Source organism: Colius striatus, chromosome 3, assembly GCF_028858725.1.
Source record: "Colius striatus isolate bColStr4 chromosome 3, bColStr4.1.hap1, whole genome shotgun sequence".
NCBI lineage: Eukaryota > Metazoa > Chordata > Aves > Coliiformes > Coliidae > Colius > Colius striatus.
Genome location: NC_084761.1, coordinates 18,352,471 through 18,377,740, shown reverse-complemented (window position 1 = coordinate 18,377,740; position 25,270 = coordinate 18,352,471). Strand labels below are relative to the sequence as shown.

Sequence of the window (25,270 nt, the reverse complement as noted above, 5' to 3'; positions counted from 1 at the left end):
GGGAAGTGTTCCACCCTTCAGACTCCCTGCTGGGTGCCAGAATTGTTGAGCTTAGGCTATATTTGCATTTCATATCGTAGTTAAACCAACATCATCAAGGTCAGAACACACTGTTGAATTGGAATAGACTACAAGACAGCAGCATCCAGCTTTGAAGCACAGTGGCCGTAAGCAGATCTCCAGCCCTAGGGAACATCCGTCCTTGCCACTGCCTGCTCCCAGCATAAAGGAAAGGGGCTTCTGCCCTGGCACTGCCATGGGCCCGGGCCCTGCAGCTGGAAGGGAGCTGAGCAGGGGCTGCTTTGCTTTGCCCCTACAGGGTCCACTCACAGGTTGATGCTCAGCAGAGGCAGGGGCTCAGCTCTGGGGTTTGAAGCTCCAGCTCACGAGTCTACAGACAGACCCTGCTTTAATCAGCCTCCCCTCTAGACAAGGTGCAGGGGGAAAATGAGGGTTTTAAGGAAGTGAGAGAGTGGCTGCTCCTGTCCTGGGCAAGGCTGGCTGCTCCAGCAACATCCCCTCTCTCCAGAGGGGCCTCCCAGGCACTCAGGAGGACAGTGGGATGTCCATTCCCCACCAGCTCTGAGGTCTGCTTGGGGCAGCGCAGATGCCTGGCTCCCTCCTCTGCACCCTCACTGCTGAGCCATCTCCTTCCCAGTTCCATCAGCCAGCTGAGCCAGGGACATTTCTCTGCTCGGGCTGCCCTTGCCCACAGTACAGCTCTGACCATGGGTGTTGATCACCAGGGGAGGCACAAAGCCCACATTTCAATGCTTCTATGAAGGTGTATGAGGGGAAACAGGCAGAATTAGAGAGAAAATTCAAGAGACGTGAGATATAACCCTTCTGCTCCCCTAAGGTAGCAGGAATTTATGCTCCTTTTCTGAGCATAACCTCAATACAGAGATGTTAATGTGCTTCTCCACGTCTGCATGTGTGTTCATACAAGCAGGCTTGGAAAGATAGCAGCTGTACAGAGCACAGAGCTACACTATAATGATTTCTACATCCGCACACACAGCCTGTTTTTCCTTTCATTAAGGAACATTTCTTATGGAAAAGTAGCTGGATTTCTGATGTGAAAAAACAATTCTGCTCAATACTGAGAGCTGTTTAGAATAAACGCCAGACACTGTGTGATGGAGACATTGCACAGAGACTTAATGCTGGTCACATCTCTCTCCTCTGCCAGTAAGTCAAGGATGTGTCTTTGCTATTGTATTTGGTGACTCATCTTTCAAATAATCATCTCTGGAAGAATTTTGTGCCAAGATAAAAAAATGCCCAGATCCCAGAGGTGTGTGTTTGTGTCCTTCCATGAGCATAGACTAGGAGGGAGCTGTGGGGCAACTCTGTTCATCCCCTCATCATGGGGGGCTGAGGTGTCAGGGGCTCAGGCTGGCATGTCAGGGGCCCATTTGCCAGGGCAGTGTCTACTTTGGGAACAGAGAGGGGAGGGAATGAGCACAGATTCTGGCAGGAGATAGTGTTGTCTCTTGCAGCCCCACTTACTACTCTTTGGCTGGAGAAGACAGTCAGGCAGGCACCCCCAGGCCACTGGAAACCCCACTGTGGAGTTGGCCGGCGGCATTCTCCCACGCCTGTGTGGGCCCACCTGCCTCAGGGCTGGAGCCACCACCACAGAGCATCCTTCCAGCACCTGGAGGTTTCCCTCATCCTCACAGCAAAATATGCAGATTAGCTGAGTAAGTGAAGTGCTGTATGCTAATTAATTCAACAGACTCACTGTTCCATAACATCCAGCCTACACAAGGAGGATGTGCTGGAATTAGCTTCCCCTGGAAAACATTTCATCGCTGCCTAACAAAAAAGTCACACAAACTTATTAAACACTTAACGAGAAGATGAATACCAGAGAAGCAGTAGGTGCTATGGGGGCTAAATTTGAGCAGCTGTGCACACAGAGAGAGCAGGATTCCTTAGTGGCACCCAGAACACTCCAGCAGCAGATGTGTGCCTGGTGATACTGAAACCTACCGGCCCAGTTTTATTTGTAACCTGTAAGAAACCCCAAGTGTAAATGGCCCAGAAACCAATGTGGCTGGGCACCAGGGGCTACATGCACCACCTTCTTCCCTCCAGATCTCATCAGGATGGCAGACATGGGCACAGCACTGTCAGCATGCTCACGGGGTGACAGAGTTGTCTGCAACCTGCTTCTGTGCCAGAGATAAAGCACACTTGCATCTAAAATGAAGCCCAGCCCCAAATTATGTCTGTTTGGGCTGTTCATTGTTTTAGCAAACAAAACAGTCCTTAATTCAAGGGAGGAGATAACATTGTGTGTCTTATTAATGGTGGGGGTGCACTTGATTGCAGCAGCATACGAGCACCATTCTGGGGCACCACTTTTCTCTGCTGCCTTCCAGCTGCGCGGCTCATTCTCCTGCTCCTCTGTTTGGATAGGAGCTGACAGCTCCAGTGGGTGCAGGTCTGTCTGGACTCAGACTGTCCAGTGCTTGCTAAGAGATTCCAAAGAGAACTGCAAATATCACCTGAGAGCAATACCAAATCACTGACAAGGCTGAGGGTGCGCTCCAGAACACAAACCAGTAAAGCCTGGCAGCAGGAGCATTTGCTGTCACCTGGGCACAGCTAGGAGAGTGGATGGTAGGCACTGCTTCAAAAGCAGGGAGAAAAAGGCTTCAGAAGAAACAACTTGACAGCTGCAATCAGGCCAGGAACTGAAGGAGCTGAGGAAAGATGCAGTTGGGTAGAGGAGCAGCAGCAGGCAGTGCACAGCTCCTAAGCTATCCTCTGCACGCATACACACATTTAAACCTCCAGAAGCCCTGCTCTCCTGCAGAGATCACTAGGCCAGCATGAGTACAGGGCTGTGAGTCTATTATATGACCTGGCTCTTTGCTTATGTATTCAAAATGCAAAAAGCTTTCCCACCTGAAAATGTGACTTCCAGCTGATTGAGGCCAATGGTGCAGCTCTGCACAGGGGAGTGAGGGAAAGCTACAGTTCCCAGTCTGGCTGTGCAGCACACAAGGCATATGGGCACATGGAAATGTCCTAAAAATGCCTGTGATCTCTGTGTGTAATTGCTCTCCAAGAAGGTGCAGTTCAGCTTGCTCACTCATAGGAGAAAGAGTCTACTCTACTGCAGGGTTTGTCTCAACACTGAGCTAGTATCTCCGTCTCCTGCACTGGTAGTACCCAGCACCCTTGGGAATGCCTGACTGGTGTGCGTTACAGTCATGACTCCAGCTCATGTTGCTGCGTAGCTCTTGTTTTCTGTGTTTAACAAATAAAGTGGGTGCTGCAGTTTTTGTCAGGGCCAAAGGTTGACTTTCTGATTTGAGAGTTCTGCTCCTGCAAACACAGAAGGACAGATGGACAAACCCGTGGCATATGCCATTCCGTGAGTTTTGCATGAAAAGTCATTTTCCCTAATAGAATGGGGATAAAACATGCATTTTTCAGGCCATTAGAGTATTTCCAGTCTCTATCTCTGGGAACACGAACTTGGGTTTGTTGTTTTGTGGGTTGGTTTTTTTTTTCTTTCTGAGAATAATTCTCTTATTGTAACTCTAACAAATATGCTTTGCCACATAAGTTGTCATACCTGGAAGGAAAACACCAGATTTATGATTTTATTATTAAATCTTACTGGAAGAAAATATTAGTTAAACTATTTTTCTGTCTTACCCTGTAGAGACGTCCCCCAATCAAATGGATGAGCCAAGTACTTTCTCTTGTGTATGCACTCCAGCTCAGGAGCTGTAGCTCTTCAGAAACTGCAAGTCCCTCTCAGCAGGACCTCTTCTCCTGTGAACTCTGACAGATTGTGTGAACTGGAAAGTGGCCAAATTGCAGCCCAGATAAAGAGAGTCTTTTTGCATAGTCACTAATGAACTGCCTTTGCAGAGTGGTATCACGCTAGGCAAAGGCTGTTGTGGTGCCAGTGTTTAGGATTAAGAAATTGCCGCAGTTGGCTCAGGAGATGCAATAGGTTTTTAAAGGAAAGCAAACTTTTGAACAGTAAACCTTTGCTGGATAGACAGGCCAGCCCACAAAGGGTAGCCCAAATCATTGGTGCTTGGGCAAAACACCGTAAATTGCTCAACCTTCTTCAAGGAGATCATCTACTGAGAGTGGCTTGTCCTCACCTACCAGGCCTTGCAGCAGTGCCTTATTCCAGCAGTGCCTGTTGCCCACAAGTGTTTTGAAAGCCATGGGACCGTGTGGAGCAGACAGTCCTTGTGGCTGAGAAAGCAGATTAAATTAACAGGAATTAACCACAATGAGACAATTCCCAGGTAAGCTGGAAGCACTGAGGAAATGAAGCAATTCTCTATCTTATACCACAGCGCTGGACTCGGGGAGATTTCCTACCCAGGTACATCATCCAGCCCTCCAGCAAGGAGCCAGACTGTCATCTGACCCATCCTGGGTTTCATCCCCTGGCTCACAGCCCACCAAGCAGGGGAACTGGATGCAGCAGAGCTGGTGCGTTTTCAGCTGCTGCATCAGCTCTCCCACAGGGCCTCTCCCTGCAGGGTCCATTCGGAAGGGTCACTGCAGCAGCCCCGCTCTGTTGGGGTGGGATGGGCTGCCCTGGGCCATGCTCTGGGCCAGCTCTGGGGCTGTAGGCTGAGCACGGGGAAGGTGCTGACACCCTGCTCTGTGCTGGAGGCTGGATATCCTACTCCTCCTTGGAGAAGGATGTACTTGGGTTCCATCTCATGCCAGGTCTGTGGGACACTGAGGACACAAATAATTGCTGCCCTGGGACAAAGTGAGAGCAAGGCACCAGCCTGCATGGCACCTGGCATCTTCAGGAGTCATTACACATGAAGGAGGTGGGAACCCTTCTACCATCTCACTACAAGAAAGACATTGAGGTGGTGGATTGTGTCCAGAGACAGGTAATGAAGTTGGGGAGGGGTCTGGAGAACAAGTCTTATACGGAGTGGCTGAGGGAACCAGGATTGTTCAACCTGGAGAAGAGGAGGCTGAAACAAGACATGATCATTGTCTATAACTACCTGAAAGGAGACTGTAACGAGGTGGGGATCGGTCTCTTCTCTCCAGTAACGAATGGTAGGCAAGAGGAAATGGCCTCAACTGGCATTCAGGGGAGGTTTAGAGAGGCGATTAGGAAGAACTTTTCCACTGAGAGGCTTGTTAAGCATTGGAATGGGCTGCCCAGGGAGGTGGTGAAGTTTCCATCCTTGGAGATATTTAAAAGCCATGTAGCTGAGGTGCTGAGGGACATGGGTTAGTGGTGGGCTTGGCAGTGCAAGGTTAGTGGTTGGACTTGATGATCTTAAAGGTCTTTTCCAACCCAAATGATTCTATGATTCTGTGATCTCCCATAGCACGACCAAGCATGTGTTGCACAGTCATGTACCACCCTCCCTTCCCTTGGTCAGCAAAGTGGGAAGTAACAGCAATGTGTCCTGGGTACAGAAGGCAATCACTGCTTTGTCTTGTGGTCATACAAAGGCACTCACCATTGTGAGAGATCTCTGGCTGGGATTTTCCCGGCCAGTGTGCCCAGCTCTGCCCAGGGCCCCAGACCTCTCTGCTCTCAAACCCTCCTCTCTGCTGCAGACGAGGGGTCTGAGCATGCCCCTCTCACTGCTGGGGCAAGGTGCTGCAGGGAGCCGGGAGTGACTGAGCCCTTGGAGTCCCTGACACACACTGGGGTTGAGGCACAGTGGGAGTGCAGCAGCAGAGGGTGCCCACGTGTAGCAGAATCCCTGCTCATCAGGTCCACATGCACAGCCTGGATCCTGCTGTAAGCAGCCTGCTTCCACCAAAGCAAGGCCATGAGCATCACCTCCACATGTGGGAAATTCCCATGAGGAAGGAAACACAGCTGGGCTCTGGGCAGTGAAACTAAAAGCTGCAGGTTACAGACACAGTGAAAAGCTTAAAAATGTTACTCAGAGGGACTGATATCCAGAGAACTGGCACATGAATGGAAAGGTTCCTTGAAAAAAGCTGAATTTGTCAGAAGACTTGCTCTCAGCAGCTTGTTCTGCTCAGACAAATCCTTCAAGAGGGAAGCACGGTCACCCTTGGCGACCTGCATATTCCTCACTCCTTTCATTAACTGCAACTTATTCTGCGGGTAGCTTTCTAAGATAAAGGCAAAACTCATCCATTAGCTTTCCCTTGTCAAACTAGAGCTGAACCCTAGCTGAGTCCAGCTGCTTGGCGAAGCTGGGTGCTGCACAGGGTCCCTGGGGGGAGGAAGTTTGCCAGTCCCTGGGACAGGCCACTGAAGCCCCCCAGCCTGACAGGGGCTAAGCTGGTGGTGATGGTAACAGCCAGAGGGAAGACACTCAGTGCACTTACAGCTTCATAACCCTGTGTCTCCTCCTGGCAAGGATCTCCTCTCCCACTGCTGTGCTTCGTTTCGCCTCTGCTAACGAGGGGCTGCAAGCTTGCAGCTCTGCTGTACCTGCTGCTCAGCACCCTGCAGAGTGCCAGCCCTTTCACTGTATGCTGGCCCCACAGACTCTCAAGACAAGCTTTGAAGGATGCTTACACTATTAATGGGATATATTTATAACTGTTTATCTCTGTCAGTTGGGTGGAAAATTGCCAGATGTGTCGTTTGCCTTCATTACACAGACATCTCTCGTGTTATCTGGATCAGTGCTTTTAAGCAGTTTGTCACTACCAGGGAAAAGCTCATCTCTTCTGAGTGGTGCTGATGGTTGCGGAATCTGCCTTAGAGTGTATGGAGAGCAACACCCTGAAGCCAAGTCTCTGTATGGGACAGATCACTGTCTTCTGTTGCTCTGGATATTTGTCTTGCAGAAGAAAAAGGGAGAGGCAAAGCTGAGAGCCTCCTATCCAGGGCTCCAGAGTGGCCAAGGCACTGCACCCTCGCAAAGCAGTATCCTGCTCCTTGGGCTGGCTCCCCAGGGCTGGCTGTGGGCTGGCTCCATTCCATGGGACCCATCTGGCTCTGGACAAATGCAGTCAGGCGTGGGGAGGACGGCTGGAGCAGCTGGCACAGAGTGGGGTTGGCAGCTACCCCTTCCCACGGCCATGATGTGCTTGGCCACCATGGTGCCAGCACCTGGGGGGCAGGGGCCATCCTGGGGCTGTGTCCTGTCCTCCAACACAGATTACAGTGCCATTGCTGCCTAAAGTTACAGGATTAATCACCTTTCTTGACAGCTCTAAGGTCCAAACAGGCGCACTACCCCAATACAGAAGCCTCTGAAAGCGTTTCCTGGCATTGATGCCACATGCCACCCACCACTACCCTGGAGGTATAAGGAACCCGCTGGTTGGGGCCACTTGCTGGCTGTTGGAAGTGCCCAGGAGCGGCAAGGGGTTCCCAGCTGGGCAGGGTCCTGAAGAGCACAGACACTCCCTGTGCAGAGGAGGCAATTTGGAGCCATGCAGATATCCCTTCCAGCACAGAGCAAGGAAGAAAGATAAGAGTGGCTTAAATGGAAAGAAATTGTCTCAAAATCAAATGTTTTTCCTTGTTTCCCATGATACAGTGAAATTTCTTCACGGACAGATAGTCAGAGTAGAGTCCATTACGCTCCACGCTTTTTGCCTTGAAACATAAACAGCTGCATATCATATAAGTGTTTGTTATGAGGAAATGTGTATGCTAGAAAAACTTAGACATTAAATCATTATTTCATGCAGAAAGATATTGCTAAAGGGAGAGGATTACTTACTATATTAATTCTGTCCTTCAGCTACTCGTACAGCTCTGCACATAATGACTTCAGTCACAAAATGTATTGTTGAAACAATCTCAGTTCCTCTCAATTCCAATTTCCTTGGACACTGCACACAGGGTGCAGGTTCCCCCCCAGCCCCATGCCTGACACAGCACGGTGGGCAGCAGGGCAGGAGGGGCAGCCCACCCTGGGCAAGACAAGAGAAGGTCTTCAGGAGGATCCTCCATCCCACTTCTGAGGATGGGGATGGTGGAGGGATTAAATGGCTGCTGGGAAGGGGATGGGAAATGCACAACTCCACCCAAGGGGGTCCTCAGACACACTGAGGTGATGCCTACCCTTGCTGTGAGCCAATAAATCGTCTTTCCTCTGCCACTGCTGGAGTCAAGCACAGATTGCACACCTTGTTTTATAGCGTGGTGAGTTAGCAGCAAATAAACGTCATCTTCCCAGTGGCTAAGGCCTCTTAGCTGTGTGCAGCCCCACTGACCCTGCAGACCCAACTCCCATCGTGGCACAAGGCAAAGCCCTGGCCACAGTCCTCTGAGGGTGCCAAATCCCACAGAGCTCTTTCGCTGGAGTGTCTGGTGGATCCTCCCTGACACAAGTGAGATGTGTTCTACCTCACATGGAACAGCCATGGGGCTAGGTGCTGGCAGTATGGGGAGCTCTGTGTAGTTCTGCAAAGCCCCAATGTCTTTCTCTTCTGCAATCCTGGAGTGTCATGAGGTTAGAACAGAAATTCCTATCCATCTGTAGGTAAATTCATCCATGGAGAAACTGATTTGGCAGCCTTTGTCCTTTGCACAGGATGCATATGGAAAAGTGCTTATATCTGCTGGACTATTAGACCTTGCAGTACACCTAAAAATTTCTGAAATATCCATTGTCAGTGTAAAGTAACAGTGAAGTGACCCTCACATTATTTCTTTTGATTTCAAGTCTTTTACCTGAAACTAGAAGAGCTTCTTTAAAAGATACCCAGATTTTTCTAGTCCTATTTTTTTTGCAGTGAGTGACTCATAGAGGTCAGCAAGCCCAAAAAAAACCAGAGAGGCACCACGAAAGCTGTGGAGGTGAGAGCATTGGTTTGTTTTGATGTTTCTGCCTGGAACATCTGGGACGTTGCAGGCTGTTGTCACAGGGCACAAAAGCCACTGCACTGCACGTCAGTAGGGTCACAGGCACACAGTGCCAGGCCAAGGAGGCAGTGGCAGAGGCCACAGGGCTGGAAAAAGGAGTTTGTTCATGCTGACAAAGCTATAACAGGTCGTTGTGCGTTTGCAACCCAGCCAGCTAAATAATCCCTGTGGTGCTCTCCTCCCAAGCTCGAGTGTCAGAGAAAAACTCTTTGTTCCAGTGTGTGAAAGCTGATGGCTGGAGCTCTTGCCTGATGCTCTGGTTTCCTGTATTTGCTGATGTAGGTGCAGAAAGCTCAGTGCTACACACAGGATAGGGAAAAGCAGTAAGCAACAGGGTGTTATATCACCAGCTAGTATGTCATCCTCATTCAAAGGGCTCTGTTTGAAGCCTGGCATCGGCATATACAGAACATGTTGCATCCTTGCTAGTACCTCTTCAATCTGGTTTGCGAGACATCCTGGAGGATGTGACCTTGGAAGGCAGGTGGAGTATCAAACCTGCATAATAAGGGCATCTCCATGTCGGTTGCAGCCTGTTGGGTGCAGGGCAGTTAATAAATAATGAGGATGTCAAAGAGAACAGCAGGAAAGTAGGAGCAGGTAACAGCTCTGTGGCCAGCCTTCTGACAGCCGCCTGGCAACCTCCAATTAAGCGACACACGCTAGTGTTCGCCTGGCCTGGAATGCGTCTGGCGCCAGCACTCGGGTGTCATGGTGCTGGCACTGGGGCAGCACCTGCTCTCAGAGCTGTGGGGAGCTGGCAAACGTTTGGCAAAAGCTCTGTGTGAGTCTCCTAGGGAGCAAATCCCTGGAGGCAGCAGAAGAGACCAAACGGCAGCAGGTTACCAGGAGGAGTGGTGCTTGCAGACCCAATGCCAAGGGGTGTGCAAGGGGTGATGAAACCCTGCATGAGTCAGGGAAAGGAGCCCTCGCAAGAGACAGTTGGATCAGCTCAGCGTGGGACTCGCTTTTCTCTTGAAAAAGAGCAGCACATCAGCCTTGGCCCCATGCCGAGGTGCAGGCGCTGCTAGGGCAGACCCTCCGGATTACAGTCCCTGCTCACACAGTTGGTGGTTTCAGAGGTTGAATTATATCATGTCACAACTCAAATATTGGGAATCTGACTATGTCCAAGGTGTAATTGATCTTCTGATGACTTTTTAAACATCTGGTAAGAGGGGGCTGCTTTCCAAACAGCAAAACCTACACCAAAATGATCTTGATTTTAATAATTATTCCATCCTTGTTTGGTAAATATACCCACTGTTAATGGTGCTTAATGGTGCCTGTAATTGGTGTCTAAAGTTATTTAAAAGTAAATTTACTAGAAAATAATTAGCAATTTTATAGTTCACTACTTCCTAATTTTGTTGATAAAAGTTTTCAGTGGTTTTTATCAGATGACACAATAGGGCCGTGCTGTGAAATGGCTTTTTTCAAACTAGCAGGAAATTTTGCACACAAAATAAGACAAAAGTATTTCCCCCTAATTTCTCTGCCTGGCAGCCAGTCCTCTATCTCCTTTTATTATCCACTAATTTATCCTTAATCAGCAGCAGTGAAACTTCCCAGGCACTGCTCGAGTGTGTGTTCTTTATGACCTTGGGAAGTGCACCCCAAGCTGTGAGGCCAGCGAGGAAAGCTGTACCCTGCTGAAGGGCCACATCCCGCTGTCCCCATCACAGAGACAAGCCTGCTGTGCTCAGATCTGCAGGGGATGTGACCAATCCCTGCTTGCAGAGGAAAGCAGGGTTGGAGCTCTCCATGGGACCTTGACCTGATCCCGTGCAGGACATCTCTGGCGAGGCTGCCCGACTGTCTGCAAACACCCCCAATGCCTGAGACCCTGCAGGCTGGGTACTGGCCCACATGGTCCTGCTCCTGCCCCTACTCCTGCCCCCAGCTGTGGCATGCTCCTTCTCCTCACCTGTTTTGGTACCGAGATGGCTACTCATGGCCAGACTGGCTGGCTGGTTCGTGGCTGGTGCGTGCCATGGGCTTGCTACGCCTGAGTGTTGCTGTTGCTGGGGGGCCGGTAGGAATGGAGCAGAGAAATGCAGCTGATACAGCATTTTATTGTTTGGTGTTGTGGGTTCAAGTGTTCAGTTCAGGATTTTCAGGTACAGAGTGACACTGACAGACAGTCAGACGCGTTTGGGAGGAGGTGACAGCACAGCAGTTTGGTTTCAGAAAAGACTAACTCTCCATTTTCAGTCTCTGAACCATAAAGTACCAGCTTTTCCAGAACAATGAATTACTCAGTCTGTGTATAAAATTAAATATAATTTATGCTTTGCTAATTGAAATCAAATACAAAATTCAATTTCCTGTGTATTCTAATGCTGACATTTGAATAGTTTTAAAAAAAAGTGTTATTAACCTGACTCTCTCTCATTTGGCAGGCCACTCTCTGGCCAGATAGAAAATGATTCCCTGTCAGGGCCCTGCATTAACACAGCAGACACAGGTGCATTTCAGAAACAGAAAACAAAAAGGCTTCCTGAGGCTTCCCTGTGTTGCCCGTGCCTCAGCCCACCCTGGGGTGCGCAGCACATCACTGTGCCCCTCCAGCACTGCCAAGGGGCCAGTGGCAACATGGTGGGCACCGGGGAGGGCTTGGGGGGGGGCTGTGGAGTGGCCATGTTGGGCTGGAGCAGTGGGGTCTCCACTCCCACCAGGTGCTTGGTGTGTCCTCTGAGCTGGAGACTCCAGCAGACATAAAATCAACCTCTGAATGTATGGCAGAAAGAGCAAGAGGAGAGCCAGAGCAGGCAGGTGAGGCATGGGCAGGTCCAACAGCAATGGGGCCACCCCGCTCTGTGACCATCGGGAGCCTCTCTAGGGGGGCTGGATCAGTGCTGGAGTCCTGTGCTTGAGCCCTGCACTGCAGTCCTGTGCTGCAGCCCTGTGCTGGAGCCTTCCACTGCATCCCTGCATTGGGAAACCTATGCTGGAACTCTGCACTGGAACCCTGCACTGCAGCCTTGCATTGTGTCCCTGCACTGCAGTCCTGTTCTGGAGCCCTGTGCCGCAGCCCTGCTCCAGGGTCTTGTTCCAGAGGTAAGACTGAGCCCCAAGAATGACCGTGCTTCACCCCAGCATAGGATGGCTGCTCCTGCACAGCCCAGCCGCAAGACATGACTTCCCTAGCAGGGGTGTTTCCTTGTAATTCTCAGACAAACATATCCACATTTTCAGATCTCCTGTCTTTCCAGCGAGCAACACAATGAAAGAAGTGACAGAGGCTGGATGGTACTTGAGGACCAGAGGCTCCTCCTGGGAGAAGCCAACGTCAGCTGCACAGGGAGACATGTGGTAGTGCTCAGACCAGTCCAGGCCAGGGCCAGGGTGTGCGGGGAGACCTGCTGAGTGGGGATGGGGGTTCTCAGGGGCTCTTTCATGTTTACAGAGACCTTTCTTGGAGAAAAATTGCTCCTGGTTACGTTGTGGATGGGAATAGAGTCACAGCTGCTGTCACACACAGCTGCCAGCCTGCCAGGTCCCAATGTGCTGGGACAGTGTCCCCCAGAGCCGAGACCCTCTGGCACGCAGCCAGGGTCCTGCTGGTCCTGCTGTCTCTGCTGCCAAGCTCCACTCCACACTGTCAGGGGCAGACCACCATGGATTGAGGCTGCAGCATGCTGGGAACAGGCAAACATTTCTGGATATCCTGATGAGAAGTCTGGACACTGGGCCTTGAAAAGCCCCCTCGTCCTCCAGCTGAATCCATTGAGCAGCTTGCAGCAAATTGTGTAACAACAGTTTCCACTTAGGAGCCGTTCTGACATTTTAATAATGTGTGAAACAGTGTAAAATGATTCCTATTACATACTTCCAATTTTCCTGTAGTAATTTGGGGATCCGTAGGTCTGTGAAAAACTGTGTTATGTCAGGAGCTGTTTTTAAATCTAATCAGGCTAACAGGAACTGACATGACGTTAGCAGGGACCTTGCGGTGCACCTCCAGCATGGCCCACGGTGGAAATTTTCCAAATGGCTTCAGCTCTTGTTTTCACCCAATCCAAGGCACCAGCACCACTTCACGGCGTAATGAACCACATGACAGGCCATGAAACCCAAAACAGGTTCAGCTAGTTGCTCAGCATAACAGTGATTTCATTTGGTTAGGCGCATCAGTAGAGATTTCTTGCCACCTTAATCAAACCTGAGTTTTGGTCGTCCCGCAGTGATCTCACACTGCACCTCTGCTGCTTTCCAGCAGCCAGGGACTTGCCACCTGCAAGGGGACGGGGGACTCGCACACAGCTACGCTCCACCCCAGAGGCATCCTCACCACTCATTGAAGCAAAGCAAGCAGAGAGCCCTTAAAAATCACCCTCGCAAAGGGAACATTTCAGCAACACTAGCTCTGTGTTTTTCCTTTAGTCCCCTCTCTTACTGTTTTTCTGTCAGTAATGGAGATGGAAACAGCCAGGTGCTGTTGTACCCAGGTGCAGCTGTACCCAGGTGCTGCTGGCCTGCTCTCCACTGATTCCAGCTGCATCTCTCATCACGTCTGGAGAATCCAGTTGGGATATGGGCTCATTCTACAGCTTCTAACAGGATTTGTGAATTTGGTTGACTTGGTCATTTCCACTAGAAAGCACACTTTTTATTTTTACTTTTTTGCACAGAGCAGTGCTCACCTCGGGAATTAATTGCTTTTTAAAATTCTGAAGTAAAGATGAAGGCTGCTTCTGCATTTTGCAAACCCAGCCAACAACAGCTAGCAGCAGCCTCCTCGTTTTCAAGGTGCAAATAAAGAGCAGTTCCAGGGGCCCTAATGCCCAGCCCTGCCCTGGCCCCATGCCTCTCTCTTGGTTCCCACTGGGAGCACCTGACTCCAAACCACGAGAGGGACACGGTGTGGCCTTGCTGGGAGGGGCTGCACAGACATCTTTTGGCATCCCAGCCAGGTGGTGAGACCTCAACTTGCTCACAGTGGGTGCCTGGAAATAGGCTTCCGTACGGCTTCCAGGAAGAGCAGAGGGGTCCAGGAGGCCCCAGTTCTGATCTCACTGAGAACCCCGGCAAAGCAGGAACAACTCTCTTCCAACAGTGGAAATATACCCATCAGTCAGAGGAGAATTGGGCCCAGGTGTTTTGTGGCACTTGGAAATACTAGTTTTAGTGCAACAAGTAATTGAAACATCTGGTGCAAATGAAGTTTCTGTACATAGTTCCTTTGCAGCATAACTGGCTTTATTCCTTCCACACACAATACCAGTGTGCACGTGAATGCATGTGTCCTGAATTTACCAGATCTGATGCTGCTGTTCGGACAAGCCTAAAAGCCAGGGCAGGAGAAACCAAACCTGTGAGTTTGTCCTCATTCTGCTGGGTTTCGTGAGCCACCCTCCCACTCAGCTAGCCATGGCAGAAGGTGCTGGTCCTGCCTGAGTGCGAGGGGTACACCAGCAGCAAAATGTTGACACAAAGCATCCCCTGATCCCAAGGAGTCCTGCTCCCTCTGCTCCCTCCTCCCACCCACACCCTGACCACTCAGTGTCATGGGGAGAGACCAAATGTGTGATGAGCCACTAAGTTTTCAGAGCTGGAAATGTGGGGCAGCTTTGGCTGCAAACCTGACAGTGCAAGGGTCTTGCACTTACAAGGCTGAGCCTCTAGCCCCAAGTGAGTTTTGGGTCTCTAATGATGATTTGCACCTCAAAATAAAAGAGCTTTTTTTCCTGATTTCATGGTTCTACTTATCACTTTCTTCCTGTTCCCACTGGAAATCTTGGCCCGTCATTTGGTAAAACATGACATTGAAGGGTTTGTAAAACTTCCTCAGTCTGTGGATGACATCTGGGTCTATTTTGGGATGAGTTCGACCCTTGGACTTGCCCAAGCACCTGGGTGCACTGCTGTCCTCTGGCTTCTTTAGACAGGGGAACCCCTTGGTTTTATTAAAATAAAAATGTTTCTCTGTCACAATCCTCTTGAGGCCTAAGAAGTCCTGGACCTTGGCCATCTCCCCAGCTGGATCAGTGATGAGCCTCTCGCCACTGACAAAAAGGATTTGGGAGAGGGGGAAGTACTGGAGCCAGTTCTCCAAGTGCAGGGCGTAGATCCCAATGCGGATTGCACTCCAGGAGGCGTCAATCAGCCCCAGGGTCCGGTTCTTGAAGGCCAGCACCTCGAAGGTGGGGATGTCTGGCTTCTTGGAGAGCGTCTGCGTGTAGTCTGAGATGGCACGGGTGACGGGGTTCCTCACCACCACGATCAGCTTCGTGTCCTTGGCCATGGAGTGAATGCGTCGGGGAGCCTCATTGGTCACAAAGTAGCTGGGGGTCTTCTCCATGGTGATCTGGCCATCCAGGGTCTTGGGCATCACATTCCTAAGCAGAAGCAGAGGAAAGGTGGTTAGCAAGAGTCCTGGCACAGGTGGACACTTCACTGTTCCTGCACCATGCAAGTGCTGGCAGGACTTTCAGGAGGAGGGATGCTGCCACACCTGTGGACATCAGGGACCAAAGCACTTCTGGCTTTGGTTCTTGTTGGATTCTTGACATGATGGGCACTTGAAGTGTTAAATCAGGCTTGGTAACACATTATACAGTCAATTCGCCATAGGCATGTGTAGACAAAAGTTAATTGACAATAAACCTGTACAATACCTGTCTGTTCAGCAGCCATCTGCTTCCATTTGCTCAATTAAGCCTATTCACTTCAGAGCCTTGTACCAGAGTGGTGCAGTTAGGATTACACAAGACCTTTTTGTTATGATGACATGCTTTTAAATGTCTCAGCTAATAAAACTTAATACAGAATAAGATCCCTTGCTTCTAGTACAATAATTAAATTTATTTACTATCTTGTATGTGAGAAAGAATGACTTTTCTTTTATCTCTAATTCACATGCTCTGTCAATAATTAATTGCTGCTGGGTTTTGAGCTTCCTGTGCAAGCACTTTTATTAGCCAAAAGGAATTTGCCTACTGGATAAATTAGCATGTAGCTAGACTTTCCTGGATAGCACATTACCATATTGTAAAATGAAACTGCAGTGAGATAGCATTTATATCTAAGAAAATGAAGAGGTAAATGCTTGTCCCAGCTGCCCCCAGCTGCTTATCGTAGTGAGCCGGAAGGCATTAAATGATGTCCCTTGCAAGAGCATTATACTCTCTTTCACACCTCCTCAGCCTCCGGGTGCTGGAGACGCAGGAGGGCAGTGCACAAGCCAGGCACCTCCTCACCTCCCCAGCCTGCACGCGCCGTGGCTACGGCAATGGCATGGGCTGCACTCTGGCACCTGCTCTGCCATCTGTATGCCTGAGTGGACAACTGTCTGTATCCCAAGAGCCATGGAGTGCCCTCGCCTGCCCGCAGTGACCCCTGCCAGGCACAGACTCACACAGTGCAGGGGAGCGTTGCCAGTTCCTGCTGCCTTTCCCAGTGCCCTCTGCACAGGGGAGACCATGCAGGAGGCCATGGAGCCGTGGTGTGACTGTGTGTGCATCTGCGTCTGTCAGAGCGCTCCCCTGCAAGGCTTTTAACCACAGGGTACCTGTCCAAAGGTTTCACATGTGCATCATTGACTACTTCCTAAGCATGTTGTAACAATATTTTTATCTTAAGCTTTTCAAATATCCATGCACAGGCATACGCACGCTAAACGTAGTTTAACCTGTTGTTGGCTAAATTGCCCTGAAGACACTGTGCCTGAGGGTACTGCTGCCTGGGAGGCACGAGGAGGAGCAGCAGCGCTGCTCCAGGGAAGCAGCTGCGGCACTGGCCAGATCTCCTGCAGCAGACATGGAGGATGGCGATGCTCAGGGTCTTGCAAGATTGTCCCTTCGTATTGTAACTATTTTTAGTACAAACATATGGTGAGGAAGCAATGTGAATAGGCTGGAAATGGTTCTATGAGAGCACCTTGGGCACCGGCCACCGCAGCAACACTGACGTCAAACCGCCGAGCCCCAGGAAACAGCCATTTCAGGAATTACGCAGCTGAAGTCTGCAAGCAGAAGTGGCTGTCAGGCAAGGCCCAGATAGGTTCGCCTGTCAGTACTGCCTCCTATTTGTGACTGCTAAATGCAACGGCTTGCTTTAAACCTCCCTGTAATTTGTGTATTTACTGCTAGTGTAGTCCATCCAATGGGACTTGTTTCACCAAGGTGCTGCTGGAGGAGGTGCTCGACCCCCTGTGAAGGCAAGAGTGGGTTTGGTGCTGCCACAATTTGCTTGTATCTTCAGCATTTTGGGGTGAAGAGGCCAGCAAGGCCCTGTGGCTCCCCCTCTCCTTCAGCCAGCACCTCCCTTCATATCAGTGTTTTGCTCTGAACACCCTTAGCTGGGGAGGCTCAGTCTCACTGCCTTCACCACCCTCTGCTGCATTCCTTGAGAGGCAGGAGAAGCACGGTGATACTGCTGGCTGTGGTTCTCCCTGCCACGTCACATCGAGCCCCAACCTGGCAGAGTGCTTCCAGTATTGCATCTCCCTCCTGCTACTACACCACCCATCATCCACCCAGATGCCAGAAGGCCATGTCACCCTTGGCTGTGCTGACTGAGGTTTAGCCATTGCAGCCAGCAGCAGGCTGCAACCTGCTCCTGAGCATGACCCAGGTGTGCTGCTACAGCCCTTGGGACAGCATCTGGCACTAGAAACCCTTTGGCAATGGCTGAAGGCAGTTTCCAGTCTTGTGGGGATGAGCACTGTGCACAGTCAGCCACAATCCCTGCCCCAAAGTGTTTCCAGAAGAGTGGGAACCTGTGAGGAGGAGCAGCAGCTGAGCTGTGCTGGAGCCAGCACTGATGGCTGCCTGTGGGGCTGTGTGATCAGCCTCAGAGAGCATGCAGAGGAGCGAGGCAAGAGCTGAAACCAGGGAATAAAGGTGCTTTCAATCCAGTGACTTTGCCCAGGGCGCTCCCAGAACAGGTTTCTATTGAACCATTAATTACCAAAATCAATGTGTTACTCTTCTGTTCCTTGCTCTACAAAACAGTTATTTTATCATCAGTTATAGCTAGTAATTTGTGTGCATTTCCTTTTTAATGGATTCTATCACAAGCTACCAGCAGACCACATTTTCCCCTGCTGCTTGCTGTCCTGTGCTAACACCTGAAGCCCTTCCAGAGCATGAGAGCTGCCAGCCCCCAGGGACAGTGGTACTGCAACCTGGGTGCTGGCTGGGAGTTTTCCTGCCAAGTCTCCTGTCTTTGACACTGATCAGCAATGGGAGTCCCCGAGGAAGGATTAAGAATCTCTCAACCAGCTATGGGAGTCCATGGGAGCCCATGCTCCTTTCCTGCTAATTCCTATTACTAAAGATTGAATGAAGACATGAAGCAGAAAGTGTTAATATTCCTTCCCAGTCTCTGTAGTTAGTGGCAATTCTAGATATGGTTAACATGCACAGAGGTATCCAGTCTCTCCTGTGTCTTGCTAAGTTCTCTGCTCAAAGACATTAGCAGCAACAGGGTCCATGCGCTCATCCCTCAGTGCTCAGTGGTTCTCCTTTGTGCTGACTCTATATGCACTGCTGTCCTGCTCCACGAGAATGGGAGAAGGAAACTTTCTGCCTTCTTGTTTGATCTCAGTCTTCTTTTACACCATGGTAAAGCTTGGAAGCTTTACAGCTCCCTTTGCCAGCTCTCCACTTGAATATTGAAGGTCTCAGTTCACAGTAGGTTCTCCCAAAGCATCCCTTTCAGGCCAGGGGCATGTTTGATCTTGAGCTGGTAATGGGGGTGAAGCTCTGGGTTGTCATTACCACTGCTGCTGCTGGGAGCTTGGATCAGTGCTTTGAGACATGAGGGTCAGTTGGGACCAATGGAACTGCAGCAAATCTGTGGCATGTGGCACTACTATGGGGAACGGCAAGAGGCAGCTCTGATTTTCGAGTGAACAGAGCATCAGTGGAGACAGCAGCGGCCTGGGTAACAGAGGAGCAGCGTGTAAAAGTCCTTCTACCTTGCAAATAGTGCTGGGCCAGCAGGCAAGCATCAAACCCCATTGTTCCATGATGTCCAATTACCCCGACACTCGTGCCGCAGCACTTGTTTGTGCTGTCTCAGACAGAATAAGCTGCTTTCCTATGCAACAGTCTGAGCAGGAGGAGGGACCAGCAGAGGCAGAATTGGCTGGTGCATGCTCCTCTGAGTCAGATGCTCTGGCAGCATGAAACAGGCTGTCAAATGTCAAAATGTGGTGATTATGAGATGCTAAAAGCTCTGCTGGACTATGAGTGATGGACTCTCAGACAATAGGGCTGAAGGGGACCGTTGCTGCCTGCTCTGACCCCCTGCATGGCACAGGCAGACCTGCCCTGGCTGCCTGGGACACCCGAGCATGGCCTCCAGCAGCACCTCTGCTCTGCAGTGAAGGGATCTGGGGAGCCCAGGGGCCAGGCTGCCTGGGGAGGGAGGCCAAGGCTGGTTAACACCACTGGCTGCTACTCAGCATCTCAGCTGCAGTGCAAATTGGTCTAGCCACAGCCACTAGCTTATCGGGTTTTTTGTAATACATCTTGTATCTGGTGTCTCTCCTAGCTGACGAGATGCTGTTCTGAAAGTGAGCGTCTATGGACTCTCAAAATAAAAGCTCAGAAAAAAATGGGGGTGGGCTGGGCCCCTGCCCCAATGCTCTGGCTGTGCAATCAGTTTGGAGGGTGTTAATGATGGCACTTGTACTGCATTTGCTCCTGCTCCCCCAACCAGTATCCCCTGGTGCTGTGAGCCATCTGCAGCCCTTACCCAGGGACCTGCTGCCTGAATAAGCCTTCACTTGCTGTGTATTATGGATTGTGTCTGTGGTGTGTGGGCTTTTAGATGACAATGCTTTTAAAGGGATGAAAATTAATCAGAATTCAGAGGAAGTGCTGCTGCTCATGCCTGTCCCGCCGTGGGCAGTGGCTGGGAGACAGCCAGGAGCGGGGTTCCCTCTCCTGCCAGGCTCCATCGTGCTGTAGCAAGAGCAAATTCATGGGCAGATTTGTAAAGAAGGATTTTGGTTTCCTCTGCTCTAGGGTCAGGGCAGGACGATTGTCTTGCCTTTAAGATTATATTTACTTAGTTTTTACTTTAAATTATGGTTTCAATAAGCTGTTGCAAAAAACCTCCAAACCTCTAAGCCTTTAGTCTGCAGTGGGGACACTTCAGACAATACACTGGAAGCAAGTTGCAGTGGCTGATGTTCAAGTATAAACCAAACACACCAGGGGTGTATAAAAGAAGCACAAACAAATTATTAATTACAATGGCCCCTTCAGATGATGTTATCATAATAAACAGGATCCAAGAAATTGCAGAGCTAGTAATCTGAAAGTGTTGCCACACTTAAAGACTGTGTTTAATTCCATACACAATAAAGACAAATGGAAAGATAGGTTGGCACAGAAGAGAGGCAGCAGGGAAGTGGTGATCAAGGAAAAGAGGAGAAAAAGTAGATTCAGCTTTTGCTGTAGAGTCTTAAGGATAACACTTGGAGCTTCTGTGTGTCCTCAAGACACCCCTGGCCCTGCAGAGCACCAGAACTACTGCGGCTCTGCGATGCACGTGCAGAAATGTCTTTTCCCAAGCTCTGCCTTGTTTCAGAGTTACTTCCTTGGTGCTGGCTTTCCTGGGCAGAGGTACAGGCTGCCTTCCTGAGCTCACACCATGCAAAGGCAGCTGTGAAAGAGGCTTGAGCCCATCAGCCACAAGAGCCAGCTCGTCCTGCACATGTCCTGCTGTGCACAATGGCTGTTGCCAGGTGTGCAGCAGAGAACAACACACGGCACCGCCAGCTCCCATTGCTGAGAATAACAAGGATGTTAAACCTGGAGCAGCCAAGCCTCTGGCACAGCAGAAATACTCCTCAGAGCAGTTAACCTTCACAGAGCTGCTGCCATGTGCTCTGCCCTAATTGCGCATGTGCCGACAGAACGCTAACCAGTTCCAGGCACGCTGACAGGACACATCACCCCAGATTGTTCTCCTCCGCTGGCTGCTGCAGAGCAGCTCACAGTGCTTTGCTCCTGGAGAGGACCACAGAGTTTCTTGGACATTACTGGGCTTTTCTTGCAGAGTTTCTTTCTCTATCGATGCCAGGCTGGTTGGTGAAGAGGCATAGCCATGCTGCTGACCATGAATGATGGGCCTCTGCAGAGCTGCCCAGGATGTGAAGCGTTTGAATGGAACACATCTACTAATGGCTCTGCCACTGGTGTCTACTTGCCTCCTGCAACTTCTCTGTCTCCATTGCGACCCAGCTGGAAAAGTGGTCAATGACAACAAGCCACTGGAAGGACCTCCACCTCTGCCCAGCATCAGTGACTCCTTCACATGACCTGGGGACCACCATCATGTCTTCATGCTTGTCCGTGCTGTGCAATGTCAAAAGGAAAGTTTTATTGCCATCTCTGGACTTGGATCCAGGAAGTACCCGGTCCTCCAAGCAGATGATCAAATACGGATTGTTGGGTACTTGCTTGGGCTCCTAATACCTCTCTCCTTTCCCCAGTGCTGTGGCCTGGAGACTGCTCTGCGTGCCCCACATGCACTTCCTGTGCTTCTGCAGCTCACCAGTGTGACGGGCAACTCACTGCCCTCACTTTGTGAGTTCTTTGTCATGAAAGCAGCCCCCATCCGCTGTGCAGCAATGGGCATCTGGCTCCCATTCTCCCCCCGGTCTGCGGCAAAGGCCAGCTCTAAGCCCTCATTGGGAAAATGTGCTGTGGTAATTGTGCTTAACTGCTGGGTTCAGACAAGCTCTTTATTTTCAAAGGATACATTTTATAAATTCGTGAATTTGCATGTTGCCAAAATCCCCTTGTGGTTTATTTAAATCCAGATTATCTTGTTTATTCCTTCAGTCACAGCTGTCATTTATCTCTGTGTAGGCAGCTTGTTCACGATGTTGCAGGTTTCCTGCAATCCCACTCAAAAAGACTCTTTGTTAGCTGTATTTTCATGTTCTCAACAAGAGGAAAAAAGTTCAGAGCAGTTTCCAGGGCTTGGAGAACTGTAGAGAAGGACACAGATTTGCACAATTGCTATCTGAAAGAGGTGATGGCCAGGTGCTGTACCAGTGTCACCTGCCCATAGAGCTCATCTCTGTTTGCTCCTCAGAGTGGAGCAAACATCTGCTTTTGTCTTCTGAAAAGACAAACATGAAGTAATTTTCCTTTTTATTATTAACACATTCCGGTATAATTGCTTGAGCTGTCAACTGTGACCTGCCAGTAATTCAGCAGGCGTGGGACTTTCAAGGGGAGAATGGCATTGCAACTGAAGACTGCAATACACATTAAAAGCAGAACCTATTTGCTGTAAGCCCCCAAGTCAAATCTCTTGTTGAATTTGTTCAAACATAAATTTACAGCTGAATTTACATAGGTTTAATGTTTTATAATCTTTTGGGTCTGTGAATCTATATTCAAGACTGAGTGCATTAGCTTAGAAATATTGTACTTAACGCTGAAAATAATTTTAATCTCTTCAAAGTCCAATCCTTTGCACATCACTAAACCACAGAATCCAATCCCCTCTAATAAGAGACGCAAAACTTGCATCTGTTGCTGCCTAATAGATTCATACTGCTCTAATTCAAATGGCTTGCACATGTCTGTTAAAAACACTAAACACAAATTGTAAAGCACTTTCAGAAAAGAGGGTGCCAGTTCAGACTGGGGCTGAAGCAAACCAGATCTCCCTCAGGAGACTCACTGAGAGAGTGTAATGGTTTTGAAGCTGGTGGCTGTGAGAGCAAACCACCCTTCTCTGTGACAACCTCTGCCCTTGCAGGACTCAATGCCCCAAATTAAGGGCTGCCTGGAACCACTGGTTTCCCTCTTCAAGACAAGCAGCTTTCCCTTGACCCAGAGTTTGCAAAGCCACTCAGTGTCCATGCAAAATGCTCTCAGGAGGGGAAGTTTGAGACTGCAAGGACACTTCCTTGCTCTGTGCCAAACATGTCACTGTTGATCTTCTCCCCAGATTCTTCCAGCATCTCCCAGGCTGTGCAGGAGTCAGGAGTCCAGGACTCTACAGCTAGAGCAGAGACAGCTACAGCTCCCACTGCAGCCAGGGGAATAAGGAGCATCCAGGGCTCACCACTCTGCAGCAGGAGCAGTGTGCCCCACAGCAGCAGCAGCGTGTCCTGCTGCCAAGTGCCCTGCATCCTCTGGGGCCACTTGGGTCTGTCCCACAGGCAGCAGCATAAGCAGGGATGGATGGATAGATGGATGGATGGATGGATGGATGGATGGATGGGTGGGAGAGAATGCTCCATGTTACCATACCAACGCAGGTGTTAACACGGTGTTGACTAACTGCAAGCTGATCCCATCAGAGAATGGAAGCATTGAGTTGCTACGGTAACCAAAATGCCAAATTGGAAATTGTGTCAATAGCAAAATTATCCAAGATAAGTGTGCACGGCTGGGCACCACACTTGAGCCTGGCTGGGGCAGCTCAGCAGCCCCAGAAGACACCTGCCTGCCCAGGCCACCTGGACCTCCTGTTCCTGGGCTGATGGAAAAGCTCAGGACATGGCAGAGGCTCAGCTGTGTCCCACATACCAGCTCTGGGACCTCCACTTCATGAGGCATGACTGCCCTGCTCCTTCCTTTGCTCTTTTACCTCTGCTTTCCTCATAGACATGGCCAGAGGGGCCCGTGCCTCTCATTGCAGCAAACCCCAAAGGACAGGGCTCCTCTCCAGCGGTGGTGAAGGCAGCCCAGGCTCGCAGGGCACTGCCAGTGGTGGCTGGGCACACACCTGGAAGAAGAAGGCTGCCCATGAGCATCATACTAACTGCTCTCCTAGACACTGATGAAAACACCTTTGGAGTACAGTCTGTTTCTAATATGATTTTTCGTCATCTCACCCGGTCCAGAGTCCAACAATTGCAATGAAAAGGATTCTGTGTCTCCACAAAATGCAAAATCTTTACCGGCTCATTGGCACGAGCTTAAGTTGGGCTGGATAAGGAGTTACTCCTGAGAGCCCGCTATTGATTCTGTCAGGGATTCAGAGGTTTTATAGGCATCGCTCAGGATCTCTTTAGTACTTGTACCTTCTTAATGGCTCTCATCGCTGATAGAACTGAAAACATCCACCCTGCGCTCTGGGAAGCGGCTGAATCTGTGCCAGGATACAGAGCCACACTGCTGCCACAGGAGCCTAGCCCCCCTCCACGGGCAGCGGGCAGGGAACTCTGCCAGGGCTCCTCCAGTGCATTGTAAGAGGTAGGGGAAGACATCAGGGCTAGGGAAAGAGGTGGGTGAACTTCACCCAGGAAGGCTCCTCTCCTCCTACCACTATGCAACAAAATCAGTGGGCAGCTGGCTGAGTAGCAGACAAAAATATAAATACGCTCTGATTTCACTGGGACCATCTGGCTCATGCATGATAGGCGGGTAAGAATGCTATAATCATGGAGCAGAGAACTAAGCTGATCCATTAAAGTCTTTTAGCAGAAGCAACTATGGAACCTGTATTAATCCAGCAACGCTTTGTGAACAGACATCACAAGGTTAGATCCATTCAGTTGCAATTAAAAATAACCCTCACTGTTCAGGTTGGCTTGGATAGCTATTACAGCACCGCGCTCCCCAAAGGCTCTCATGTATATAGATTGTTGATGCTCACACAAAGCAATCTGAAATTATGATCTTAATGCTAAATCTTGCTTTCTTCTGTTCTTTCCTCAAGTGGATCTCCTCTGGGATATGGCTGTTGCCTTGTGCCAAAATCCCTCAGCCAACCCACTGCACAGCTTACACACAAACTGTACTCTAAGATTAGAGAGCGCTGCTATGATTTCACCGCCTTCCTAATGGGGGATGCCCTTAACCACATCCACCTTGCCAGCAGCCATGATGGGTGCACAAGGGTGTGCTAACTCCTGAGCTGTCTGGTCCGGCCAAGCAGCTCACCTAGAAATGGCTATCAGAGCTCTGAGAGCTCCTGGCACAGCTGGAAGTGCTCAGCACTTCTGCACTAGCACACACTGCCTTGGGTGGCTCACAAACACAGCCCTCGGCACCACTTGGTTTTGACTGTGAAAAGCAATCTCAGTCATGGGGATGGAGACGCGTGTTCAGAGTGACATCATTTTATCAGAGATAAATTTGGCCTGATGTCTCCAATTTTAGTGTAAGATTTATTGTTGGTCAGCACTCAGCCATGAAACAGGTTGTGAAAAAGGCTGGAAATGCATATTTCTAACCCTACTGCAGTCAAAATTGTTTTGACTAAGCTGCACTATCATTCTCTACAGAATTGCCATGATCCTCTTCATTGGGAATATCTCAGTGTCGTCTACCGGATTTAATTACTGTTTTAATCACAGTTACAGCAAAGCAGCACTAGTCTGAGTGCCCTGCCTCTCGCACGTGTGTTGGAACAGAGACTCGCTGGTAGAGGCAGTGGTGGGTCCTCCTATCTCCTCTGACTGAGGATGTTCAAGTCAAGCCTGTTCCAAGTCCAGCTTTCCCT

General features: G+C 50.0%; 1 protein-coding gene across 1 annotated transcript in view; it reads right to left on the bottom strand.

Annotated features, from left to right (window-relative positions):
* Nucleotides 1–14,540: 14,540 nt before the first annotated feature.
* Nucleotides 14,541–25,270, bottom strand: part of HS3ST4 (heparan sulfate-glucosamine 3-sulfotransferase 4) — a 64,309-nt gene continuing 53,579 nt past the window's right edge. The window contains exon 2 of the mRNA XM_061993420.1: nt 14,541–15,177. Within this exon, the coding sequence (XP_061849404.1) occupies nt 14,541–15,177 (637 nt within the window). The remainder of the gene's footprint in view (nt 15,178–25,270) is intronic.